This window comes from Condylura cristata, unplaced genomic scaffold, assembly GCF_000260355.1.
Source record: "Condylura cristata isolate star-nosed mole 26May11 unplaced genomic scaffold, ConCri1.0 scaffold00004, whole genome shotgun sequence".
NCBI lineage: Eukaryota > Metazoa > Chordata > Mammalia > Eulipotyphla > Talpidae > Condylura > Condylura cristata.
In genome coordinates this window covers 26,285,714-26,298,497 of record NW_004567105.1, presented here as the reverse complement: position 1 = coordinate 26,298,497, position 12,784 = coordinate 26,285,714, and the positions used below count along the sequence as shown (strand labels likewise).

General features: G+C 33.2%; 1 protein-coding gene across 2 annotated transcripts in view; it reads left to right on the top strand.

Moving 5' to 3' along the window:
* NAV3 (neuron navigator 3) overlaps nt 1–12,784 on the top strand; it is a 263,498-nt gene that overhangs the window by 201,682 nt on the left and 49,032 nt on the right. For both annotated transcript variants that reach the window (XM_004675863.2, XM_004675862.2), the window contains exons 21-22: nt 3,199–3,222; nt 6,082–6,159. In XM_004675863.2, coding sequence (XP_004675920.1) covers nt 3,199–3,222; nt 6,082–6,159 — 102 coding nt within the window. The remainder of the gene's footprint in view (nt 1–3,198; nt 3,223–6,081; nt 6,160–12,784) is intronic.

Here is a 12,784-nt window from a genome sequence, read left to right as displayed (position 1 = left end):
TTTAAGATTTATTTATTTGTGCATACAGAACTGGGGTACAGGCCAGAGGTGTGGTGGGTGAGAGGATTCACCAGAGAGCATAACAGGCAGATGTACTGAAATACATTGCTGAGGGGAGCAGCGGGCAGTCAGGCGAGGTCTGCCATGCCATGTGGATCAGCTCCCTGGCGGGGAAGGGGGTGATTGAACTCATGCTGCAGCAGCTTCAGAGAGCTTCATAATGTGGTGGTTTAACTTGTTGCGCCACCAGGGAGAGCCCAGGATTATTCTTTATTATTATTTTTTTAACACAACTCTTTAAAGTCTCTATAATTCCAGGTTAGTGATTTTTTTCAAATTATCTTGTAGACTTGAATCAATTACCTTGCAACATTTTTGATCAGAAAGATTCAGAAATGATGCAAATTGGTTGGAAATCACAGGACAAAATTACCTGCTAATCTTAGAGTTGATAATTTGTTTATAAATGCCAGCTAAAATGTTGAAATCTGGAGCTTTTACCTAGAAATTGAATTTTCTAAGTTCGTTGTTTTTGTTTTTTTTTTTTTAAGATTTATTTATTTGTGCATACAGAACTGGGGTACAGGCCAGAGGCTCAGGGGCAGTGAGAGGCTTCACCAGAGACAGAGTGGGGAGCAGAACAGGCAGATGGACGAAGTACACTGCTGAGGGGAGCAGCTGGCGGGTCAGGAGAGGTCTGCCACGCCATGTGGTCACCTCTGGGGCAGGCGGGATTCGAACTCATCGGAAGCGGCTTTAGATTCTCAGTGTTGTGCCTTAACCCGCTGCGCCACCAGGGAGGGCCTTTTTTTTTTTTTTTTAAAGAAACATGACCATCAGAACACCAAGTAACAAGCATACAATTTTGCAGTCAACCCTTTAGATGTTGTTGTGCGCTCTCAGGTTAATTTCCATCTGCCACTTCTCCCTGACACTGAGCTGAGTTTGCATTGTTAGTTACCACACTGTTGCACTTTCATCAGAAAGAAATACCATTCATCATCCTTATCTTTATGAAAAGTGGAAAAAAAAAAAAAGAGGGCGTAGGAAGGCCATTGATTTTTTTTTTTTTAATTACCCAGGACACATTTTATTCTATGTAAGTCTGGTTCTGTTAAGCATTTGAATTTTTATGCTTACTGTAGGTGTTTTCTAATTAACTATGTATTTAAAAATTCGTTTTTACTGAGAATCAAAATTGTATTGGTTTAATAAGGGAAAGAGAAAGGGTTGGTTCCCTTTGAATACCATTTTAGAATTTCCTACCACACAGCTGTTACTAAATATTTTTTAGTAAGTTTGAATGGGTGAGTGAATAACCAAGCCATGGCATACGGAATAAAATATAGTCTGATCTGTTTTTATTTGGGAAAGGTGTTTTACATAGTTTACCGTCTTTGGTATATTGGGCTTGCATCAGAACCATTATTTAAAAAAGGAAAGTGATCATGTTCTATCATATCTTTATCCCATGCCAAACCCACTGGGGGTTGGGGGAGAGGAAGTCAATATTTTGACTCATTACTTCAACTTTATGGTAACAACTATTCAATATTAAGAACCACCACAGAATATAAAAGAAGGCAACATCAAAGAAAAGGGTAGTTCTGGAAAATCAGTGATAAGAAAAGTCACTAAATAAAATATACATTATATTAATATGTAATGGTTATGCTTAGGACTAGCATATAGACCTTATTCAGGGCTTTATAAATAAAATTAAAAAAATTTTAAATATGCCTTTTTTTTTAATTGAGTATCAGTTTTATATAATCTTAGCAAGCCTAGAAGCAAGATCTGGGGAGAATAAAATGGCAGTAAATGTGCAAAGTACTAAGGAAACAGAATAGTCAGTTACTTGTGTCATATGGCTTACGGCAAACAACTTCCAACTTTCTTTTAAGTTTATGACATTTTTATCTTACAATTCCCTCTTTACTTCTCAATCAGTTCAAAAACCTACTTTTAAATAAATTCAAAAAACAATTTTTTTATGAAATGACCAAAATTAAAAATAAAATCTTATAAAGCTAAAATTAAGATGAACATATTTAAGCTTTTATTTATGCAACACAGATTTCTTATAAAGGCTGTTACATTTCTGATAGTTAATAACTTTTCATTTAACCACTGTATTATGGGCCATACTTTTTTTGAGTAGCGATAATAAAGAAAAGATTAAATTCAGATTAAAGATGTTTATGAATTAAAATTATTTTGATGTTTATTTATTTTATTTTATATTTTCTGGAGGAAAAGTAGATATAATCAGTAGTTTAACTGTTTTTCCAATTAATCTGGAAATGTCCCAAAAGTAGAGATAGGAAATAAGACAGTATTGTCTTCAGCTTTGTATTTGCTCAAGGCAATGAGCTGAGCAGTATTATGTATTCCCCTAGGTTTTTTTGGAAAGAGGGAGCGTCCCAAATATAATGATGCACATAACTCATTTTCTAGCATGCTAAAGAAAAAACAGAGTTAGAAAATATCCTCAACTGAGGTCAAAAACACCCTACAGCTGTTCTCATTTCTGTAAACTGCATAACCAAAGATATTTTTCAGCCACATTTATCATCGCCTTCACACTGAGTATTTGGCTGACTAGCCACCCAATAAAGCTAATTGATAATCATTAGGAAAAGGAAGAGGAGTAAGAAAGTAATAAGCTAATTTTCTGTAATTATCACTAGAGGTCAATAATTTTCTTCCAGCTTATTGACAATTGTTAATGATCTATAAGTCACAGAAAAAAAAAAAAATACTGGCCCCTAAATCATACTAAGATCCTTATAATTTCATAGAGTTCATTTTCCATGGTGAAAACAAAACAAACAAAAAGATTTCATTTACTCCTGTCCCCACCTATTTTAGAGTATACTTTTATAACCCTTGTTTATGGTCTGCTTATTAGAGTAACACTGTCTGTTTAGTCTATCCTTTGCTTTTAAGGCATATTATGTATCCATAAGTCATATACCCTTAATTTTTAAAATATCATGAGGTTTATATGTAAGTTAGTCATTTGCGGTTTCTAAAAGTTTCTATTCTTAGAATTTTATTTTAACAATATTATGTGTTTTACTATATCCTCTTAAATACTGGTAACAGTAAATTAAAAATATTTAACACGTCTATACTTGTGGAATTAATTGTCACTAATTAATTACCGTTAAATCATTTTTATTTTCTCTTTTACAGGCGGAGGAAAAGGCTCATTCAGAGGTAAAATCCTGAAAACATTTTTTGTTCCACTTTATCTAGTTTACATTTGTAACGAAGTGAAATAAGTTTTACCACCGCTAGAGGGCTCTGTGATACATCCAATAGCATGACTCACAGCACTGCAGATGGACTTGAATCAGCTAATTGAAAATGGTCTTGAATGTTTCCATTTAAAAGAAAATGAAGTTTTTCGAAGAAAACTTTCCTCACATATTTTAGATAGAAGTCTTAGCGCAACAATTAGTAAGTTCTCTCCAGTAGTTCAGACACATTAAATTTTTATTTTTATTATATAAATTATGTCTCTCTATGTGTGTACGTCGTATATGTCATTGTTCAGTGTTTGCTTTCTCCTTTCAGGTATAGTCCCTGTAAAATTCCCACCACCGTTTTATCAATGATAAAACCATCACGATAGTCCCTTGTACTCTCTTCCTTCCTCTCCACTGCAGAATGTCTTTTATGGTTGCCTGTTATTTATTTATTTTCTATTGTTCTTGTTATTATTATTTTCCTGATCCCTTACTTGGTTCCCCTATAGTGCTCCTATAATTGAAACCATGCGATATTTGCTTTTCCTTTTGATGTATTTCATCAAGCAAAATCATTTCTATCTCTATCCATGTTCCTGTGAATGTCATGAGTTTACCTTATGGTATTCTATTGTGTACATATACCATATCTTCTTGATTCAGTCATCTAAAATATGTAGAAAAATCTGTAGGCATAATCTCCACGTGACACACATCTCAGTAACATCTTAAAGTCTCATCCTCCAAAAACATTATATCTTTGATGGATGAATGTTAATATGGTCTTTCTTTTTTATGGTAGTTTCTTGCTTGTAAAACTAACTGGGTAGGATTAGGAATCATTTATTCTTAGGTACCAGATCGCCATAGCATAGTAGCAACTTACTTTTACAAGCTCTGTTACTCTAATCACTGCTTTCTCTCTAGTATGGCATACTGATCTAGCCAAGTGCATTCACAAGCAGGCATTTTGTTGTAATCATGTACAGATCAGGTGCTACCTGGAGAGAATGTTAGTTTTCTTTCCTTTTATGTGGGCATTTGTACTAGCCAAGAATAATGGAAGGACTTTAATTTGGCCTTTATTTAAGGTGCAGTAATGACAATTTGGTTGGTTTATACTGAGACACTTGGATCACAGAGAAAGTAAATGCCTTTGCAAATAAAACAACTTTTGCCAAGAAACACTTCCTCTTACAGTATTATTTTATTAGCCTTTAAAGTAAATCTGTGCTGTGGTTAAAAATATTTTAAAAGTATTGTTTAGTAAAAGGTACATTAATTGAACAAGTAAGTACATAAATGCATTGATTATGCCAATTTGATCTCTATTGTTGCTGGCATGAAGAACGCATAGGATTTGTAAAGAATTATACTACTTATTTATGGGCATGGCAAAACTTCTGACATTAGAATAACGTAGGTGCTAAGACAGAAAAGTTTCTCGTCTGTTTACCATATTAGTAGTTGTTTAATGCCCCTTTTATCAAAAATATACCATAATGTGTCATGGTTTTGAAATAATAGCTCATATTGCTTTAAGCTGCCCAGAATTGTGTTTGAAAGAAGCCAGTGTTATATAATCGACTACTAATGTGAGAAAGGCTCATTGAATTTGTATTAGTTTATGAATAAAATGACTTCTCAGCTTTGCTTTCTGGGACTATTTGAGCTCATCATTATATGAATGTAACTCAGAGTCTAGCTGGGGCTGGAGTGTATCTCTTTTTAAAAACAGGACTGAAATTAAATCACATGTAGTGAAATCTAAATGCCCACCATCTCTGCTTCCAAGTTAAAATTCACTTTAAAAGTCTATGTTTTAAAATGGTTTGAAGATTATTGTTTAGTTTTTTCACAGTGTAGGATTCCTGCCACAGCCTTCCAGCAGCCCAACCTTGCTTCCCAACATTGTTCTCTGCTCTCCTCTCTGCTCCTCTCTCCTCTTGAATGTCTTAAATCTAAGCTTTAGCCCCTCAATATTGACCACTATTTATTCTCCACAAAATCCTAATGTGTGGCATGAAGTGGGAAAGACAGTTAATGAACTGTGTCAAGAGTGTTTTCAAACTGAGGCAGTAAAGGAAATCCAATACCACAATAGAAGACTTGTTTTTGAGGAAATGCGACTCCTCAGAGTAGAATATTTGGCCTCTGATTAACTAACTGCCTTGAGACCAGAAAATATTTATAGAACTTAGTCTTAGATGGTTGTAAATGTTTTACCCTTACTAATCATGTTTTATATTCCATGGCAATATGAGCCATGCAAATTAAACTTCATAAAGTGCTTTAAGTAAAATTTTAAATATATGATATACCCTGTTCTTTGGTTTTATTTGGAAGGCAGTTAGGCAGCTTTATTAAAAAGAAAAATTGTTAACATATTTATTTTATTGATTTAAGTAGTTATTTTTATTTATTTTTATTTAAAAAATATGAATAGCCTATAAAGCATTTCTGTTCTGAACTATAGAAAATTAAACCCAATAAACCTGAAAGATTAACATAAAGTAACTTTTCTAAAAAAATAAATAAAAGAATCAATAGAAAAAGTTCACTGATATTTGAGAAAAGAAGGAATGGTGAATGTAAAAGGAAATTACCCTTTAGCTTGAAGAGTGAGCCCCCACCTTAAACATAGTCACTTAACTTTCTTGTAAATAGCATTGAGTGGTTACCAGGTAGCTAATGCTCTTTCACTGGGATGCTGATGGAGTAGGAGTAGAATAACATAAAACTAGAGTATTTGCTCTCCCAGATTGAGTTTTTGTTTTAAATAAAAATCTACTGGCATGTTTAATTTATTTCTTTAAATTATATTCAGCAAATCCATAAACTACGAAGAGAATTGGTTGCATCCCAGGAAAAAGTGGCCACCCTCACATCTCAGCTGTCAGCAAACGTAAGTGACTTTCAATTTTTAAAAGACATTGTATATGCAAATTTATACATTCATTTATTTATCTTTGTTACTAAAAAGCACTTTAATTTTTAATCCTTATTATTTGTTTACATACAGGCTCATTATAGTAACAGACTGATAATTTTTTATTTCAAAAAATGTATGTATTTTCACTAATAGTGGAACTCCTATAAACTTTGCTGCACAAAAATTCCTGTAAACAGAAAATATGGAGGGAATATGTCAGGGAAGATGAGAAATAGGTTGGTTGAGTAACTGAATTATGAAGAAATGGGGAATTTACTCAGACATGGATCCCAGGGCCGCGGGGAAACTTGGAATATGTATCCTGAGGATGGGAATGGGGAAGAGGTGCTAGACTTCAGGAGGAGGGGAAGAGATTCCTGTGGCAAAGAGAAGAGGCTCTCGATGAGGACCAGGTGCTCTGTAATTATGTGTTTGCCCCGTCATATAGATAAGTTCACCAGTTGTAAGATTCTTTATAGTAAAAACCCCTAATACTGTGTAATACCCCCACGGGATATAATCTAGTTAGTTAGGGAGTGAGTGGTACAAAGCTCTGAATAAGTCTACAGAACCTTTGTTGACTTCAGCTCAAAATAATGCACGTGAAATATTGACATTGGCCTATTCTGTATATTTTGGGGAGGCCTGTCCTTCAGTCATGATGTGGTTAAAATGGTTTCTTGTTTGTTTGTTTCTTATAAGGTTGGAAACATTAGTAACTGCTCAAGGCTTTTATATTTTTTTTCTTTCATGTTTCCATTTTTCTTTCATATTTCTATTTTTATCAGTCCCCATATGTAAGTCTTTCTCAAATCATGATATGATTAACTTTGGAAAATAAAAAATTCATGTGCTCTGCTCCTTGGCACTATTCTTGGCCAATTAGTTCATTCTAAAATAAATGAACTTGGATCTGAATTTGGGTAGCTTAGCTGTATTAGAAATGAGATAAAGTTCTTTTAAGAACCTTGATAGGTTTCTCATAGAAGTTTAAGCTGCCCAGAATGGCAAAAATGATGAGGGAGATCATGCATTACATTAACATTTATTGAGTATCTTCCATTGTGTGGGGAGCACTCAGAGGAGATGCAGAATAACAGAGAGACCTTGTGGCACTGAGCCTTGTCCTTAGGAGCAATAGTGTTCAAAGCAATAGTGAGGGGTAAGGAAGCTCTTGCTGTTTTGCCATATGTCTTACTCCCTTCACTCAACATTAATCTGCTCATTTGCACTGTGTAGCTGTAGACCGTTCCCTGCCGCGCTTCTCTCCACTCTCCATTGAGATTTTCTGTCTCCTAGACCAAGCATTCCATTATAAGAGTGAGCAGGTGGAGGCCCACTAGGTATAACCTAAATAAGAGAGTTTAAGAATAAACTCACTGTGGAATATAACTTCCACAGTACATAAGTAAGTCATTTTATACACAAATTTTAACACTGTGTTTGAATTGGTTATATCTTTTCAATTATGAAAGACTCAATTTAATTTTAGATTTTACCTGTAATTTTATAGAATGTTATTATTAGAGATTATTAACAAAAATTAGCAGTTTTTAGAGAATTGCTTAGGCAATAATGAAAGAGAATTACTAGCCTATATTTTTTGTAAGAATAGCACTTAAAGAAATAGTTCAGTGGCAGCTGTAAATTATGTATGTTAAGCTGTACATACAGTAGTATAAACATCATGGCTAAATTTCTCAATTTGTAGTTAGAGGACGTATTACAATGTCAATGCTAAAACACAGTGGTTGTGTTTATCTGCAGTGAGGTCTTTTTTAATACTCTATAAATTGGACCATCAAGGTAATTACAGATTTCTTGAAATATTTCTCAGGATTTTATTTTGCTGTAAAAGTAATTGAAAATAAAGGGTAAATAAAAAAAGGCATTTGTTTTTTCCATCTGACACTCCCAGTCCTACTCACAATTATGAGTTTCTTAGGTTTCCTCTTCCATTGGTATTTTAGATACCATGGATACATAGATGCAATAGATACTTACAAAGGTTTTACACACACACAAGTACACACACACTTACACAGGGAGAGTGAGAGAGAATCAAATTTGAACATAAGGGAATATTCCTGGAGGCTGACTCTGCTGTTGTTTGGAAAGGAAGAACACACTTTAAACCATGCTTGCTCTTACCTACCTGCCACTTCTGTTTCAACCACGTATGCCCCACTAATGTCACCGATGTGTGTTCAAGATTTTTGGAGCTTACATGCTCAGCTGGTCGTTGACATGACTACCAAAGAGTGAAATTCATGCATTGTGCTGAAAAATAAATCAGTCTTTATGTATAAAGAACAGATATGTATTCAGTTTACTACAGGTATTCAGCACATTTGTGGTATTCTATTGGAGAAAGGGACAATTAAGAATATAATCTGTAATGTTTCCCTAGGGAGAAATAATGAAAGAAAAATCAAGAAACGGAAAGATGGTGTGTAAATATGTGCTAATATTGAAGAAAATGTCCAAATATTTTCAGGTTCCCTACCTACATCTATGTTCTCATTTGTAGTACTTTTTGCACACAGATAGGAGTCCATATATAACCTATTTTGTGTGGTTTATCTTTTATTTCATACTACATTTTAAATCTTCTTAAATCAATTCCAAGATACACAAAAACCTGTACATACCAGTTTTACTTTTTAGTAGCACAAAAAAGGAAGCAACAAAAATATCCTTTAATAGTCCAGTGGATATACAGACAGAGCCATACCATGGATTTACCATTTAAAAAAAAAAAAGGTATTGATGCACCCATTTGGGTGAGTTTCGAATACATTATACTGAGTGGGGAAAAAAAAGTAATTTTGTAAATATTATATACTTTATAATTCTATTTATATGCTATTCTAGAAGTGAAAAAATGCACAGAAATGGTTTCTAATGGTCTGGATATGGTGGCCATCTCGCTCCCTTGGAGGTCGAGATGAGGTAGCAATAGGGAGAGCTGTGTGCTAATGGAATAGTTTTGCGTCTTAACTGAAGTGGTTATTATATAAGTGAATCTACATATATACCAATATTGAATTCCTCATTTGATGTCATCCTACAGTTGTGAAATTGTGATAGGATGTACCCATTGGGGAGTACTGGGTTGCTGGGTGAAAGCATGCAATGACCTTCTTTGTACTATCTTTGCAAATTCCGATGATACTTATTTCAAATTTAAAAAGAGACCACCTGAAGTTCTACCACAATTTTTAAAAGAGAATTCTATCTTTAATTCTTTTTTTTTGCTGAAAAATGTCCAAAGATGAACGCAAAAAAGTCTGGGAAATGAGGATATACATTAACTTCTACTGTATTAAAGCAGTTTATTATGATTTAGGACTAAATATTGTAGTTACTGAGAACTAAATATAAATGGATGCATGTGTAAATGGTTTACAAAATAATTTTAATATCAGTCCTATTTTAAACATTTTAATACTGTCATTATAAGAAATGGAGTCTTCTATATTTACTTCCATTTGTGCTGTGAAGGGAATAACTTCCTTTACACATTCAGAAACTTAAATCATTCATAAGTAACCTATTAATCACAAAAAAAAATCATTTTGAACTCATTCTTTTTAGAATTTGGTTTATGTCACTGTAGATTCCACAGTTTATCATTAATCATCATAGACTTTAGTTAATACTTGATTTTTCCCCATTTCTAAGAAATACTGTCTAAATTTCAGAGTATGTTATGTTTCATTGCCTCTATATTAATATACATTGACGAAGAATATGTGTATCTGTCTGATGTGCAGGGTACAGAAATTAGATTCATCACAAAACTATACATTTTCTGCATAGACTTTCTTAAAAGTAAGCAAAAAAAATGAATTTTGTACAGTTCCCATTTGGAGATAGAGATAAGTATTTTATTTATTAATTTATTGAGATTGCAAGTAAACATTTCACCTTTTATAAAATGGGACAATTATAGGGAGCATTGTGATATAAATATGTTATGATTTTAAAAAAATATATTTATTTATTTATGCACAGAAGATCTAGCCAGGGGTGCAGGGGGTGAGAATACTCACTAAAGACAGAGTAGAGAGTAGACTAGGCAGATTTACTGAAATACACTTCTAAGGGGAGCAGCTGGCAAGACAGGCGAGGTCTGCTGCACCATATGGGTCACCTGCCTTGTTTGGGATCAAAGTGGTGACAGAGCTGAGACTTAACCCTCAGGCACCATGGAGGTCTTGGAAACTCAATAGCTGTTCTGTTTTGTTTTTTGTATTTAATAATCACTTTAAAAATCTAGTCATTTTTACTCAATGTGTAAATATTTCAACAGGGTTTAAATAGATTTTTTTTATCTAGATATTTTTGGTAATTGATGTATCACATGCTTAATCCTAGCATGGTTATATTTACAGAGTCTATACAATAATATATATTTTAATTTTAAAATTAGAGACTTAACCTTCTTTATTGAGTTTTTTACCCTCTCTGTTGAAAGAGGTAGTAGTCAGAAGGTAGCCAATCAGCTCACCTCTCCGATTGGCACAGCATAATACCATTCAGTAGAAGAGGCACTGTGCCCTCCCACCCACTTGTGAAGGTGCTCTCATCAGAGCTGCAGAAACCCCTGGGAAGACTCTGCGAAGCTGATTCTGCTAGGATGTCTTTAGGAAGGAGACAGGACATGTTGGCAAGCACTATTGCCTGGCCTTCTCTCAATCAGTACCCCACCAAGGAAGACAAAGAGAACAAGAGCCCCAAAACCCAAGGCAACTGCAACTATGTGGTAACATCACAGGGTGAACCCAGGGTCCAGCCTCTTGCCCATGCCATTATGCGGCCAGCTCAGGTGGGGTACATTTATTTGTTTTATGATATCTTTTCTTTGCAAATTTCAGATTTTAAATAATTTGAAAGATGCTAAGACTAGAAATTATTGAGATTTTTCAAAAATATCACTAAATGAAAATGTAATAAAAGAGAAGGTACTTTTATGTTTTGCCTTTCAGCATGCCTTTTAACTGAAAATCTTTTGGATATTATTTCATTTAAGATTGTGACTTTACTTATTTTCTCTAATATTTTTATGTAATCTAGCAGTTACTTGGAGAAGCCTACTTGTACACACTAACAATAACAAGCAGAAAGGGGATGATTTTATGCAGTGCAAGAGAAATGTAAATCTTTATGATAGTTTCAGAAGCATTTTCAATTAATCTTCTATTGTTTTTCAAATATAAATTTATATAAATGTCCAAATAAATCTATGTATAAATGTATATATAGATCCCAATACAAATCTATTTATTGAGTTATTTTTTTATTTGGCTGATGTATTGTTATTGAAACTTTATGAATAGATATAATGTGGGCATTGTTCATGATGCTGTTTCTTATTGTTTAGTAATAAATAATTCTCTTTGCATATTTATTCAAATTATGTTGTATGATTCCCAAAATAAAGCATGTGTTTAAATACTTTCCTTTAGCTAATAGTCTTACATATTTTATTACTTTGACAGTTTCACCTAACACAGTGGGGGGTATTTATCATCATATTGATATAATTTTATTATGAATTTAAACTACCGCAACTATGAAAGCCACAAATAAGTTAATTAGGATTAAAAAAAAGTCCAGTGTTTCCTAAAGAGTCAACATTTTATACACTTTTTCATATAAGATATATTTTCCTGTAGTTCAATCAGTTTTACTTTTCATAGTCTCTCCATGAGGTCACAAAGATCATCCCTGGTAAAATGTTTTCCCTTGTATTCATTTTTGTACTTGTTTTTTTCAGTCTATAGATCAAAATGTAAATTTATCACTGTCAAAATATTAAAGTTAAGCTGATAAACTAACTTAGATAACAAACTTAAAAACAATTTTTCACTGCGAACAATGCAACTAAAAATGATTTTTGTTACTAGTTACCAGTTTTCTTGTGAATAATTAATGAAAACCAATTTTTCAGAGTTGAAAATTGACACTAATGATGAAAAATACTTTAGTGACAGTTACAAATTATAAGCCATATGCTTGTGTAGCATATGGTTTATAATCCTGATTTTTAAATCATAGTTTTAACTCTTATTAAGACTATAAAATAGGCATAGAAGGTAAGATTTTTTTTTAATTTAAATGATGAAATCTTTTAAGTCCTTGAGATAATAAAAAATCTGCAATATTGAGTAAAATCTTAGAATTTTCTTTTTAAAAATATTAGCAAAGTTTTCTCCTGAATTTTTGTTATTTAAAAGAAAATGAACAGGTTAATTTTAAGACTTAGTAACCCATGGTATGGTCAGAGTGGCATTACTTTAATAGCCTAGACTGGAACTGGCACAAATGGTCATCATGGACAAATATATCATGAACACATAGCTCTATGAGATGGAACACAGTCTGCTTCCTACTACTCACATGTAGAAAAATCTCAAAACACAATTGTAATCAAAAGAAAACAGTCATAGATAGTCATGACATATGATTTTACTCAGATAGCTTTAAAATCAAACAGCGCTAAAACATAGTTTTAGGGATACAAGTGGCACAACTGTGGTAGGAAGCAAGAAATAATTATCACAATAGTGATTGTCTTTGAGAAAGTAAGACA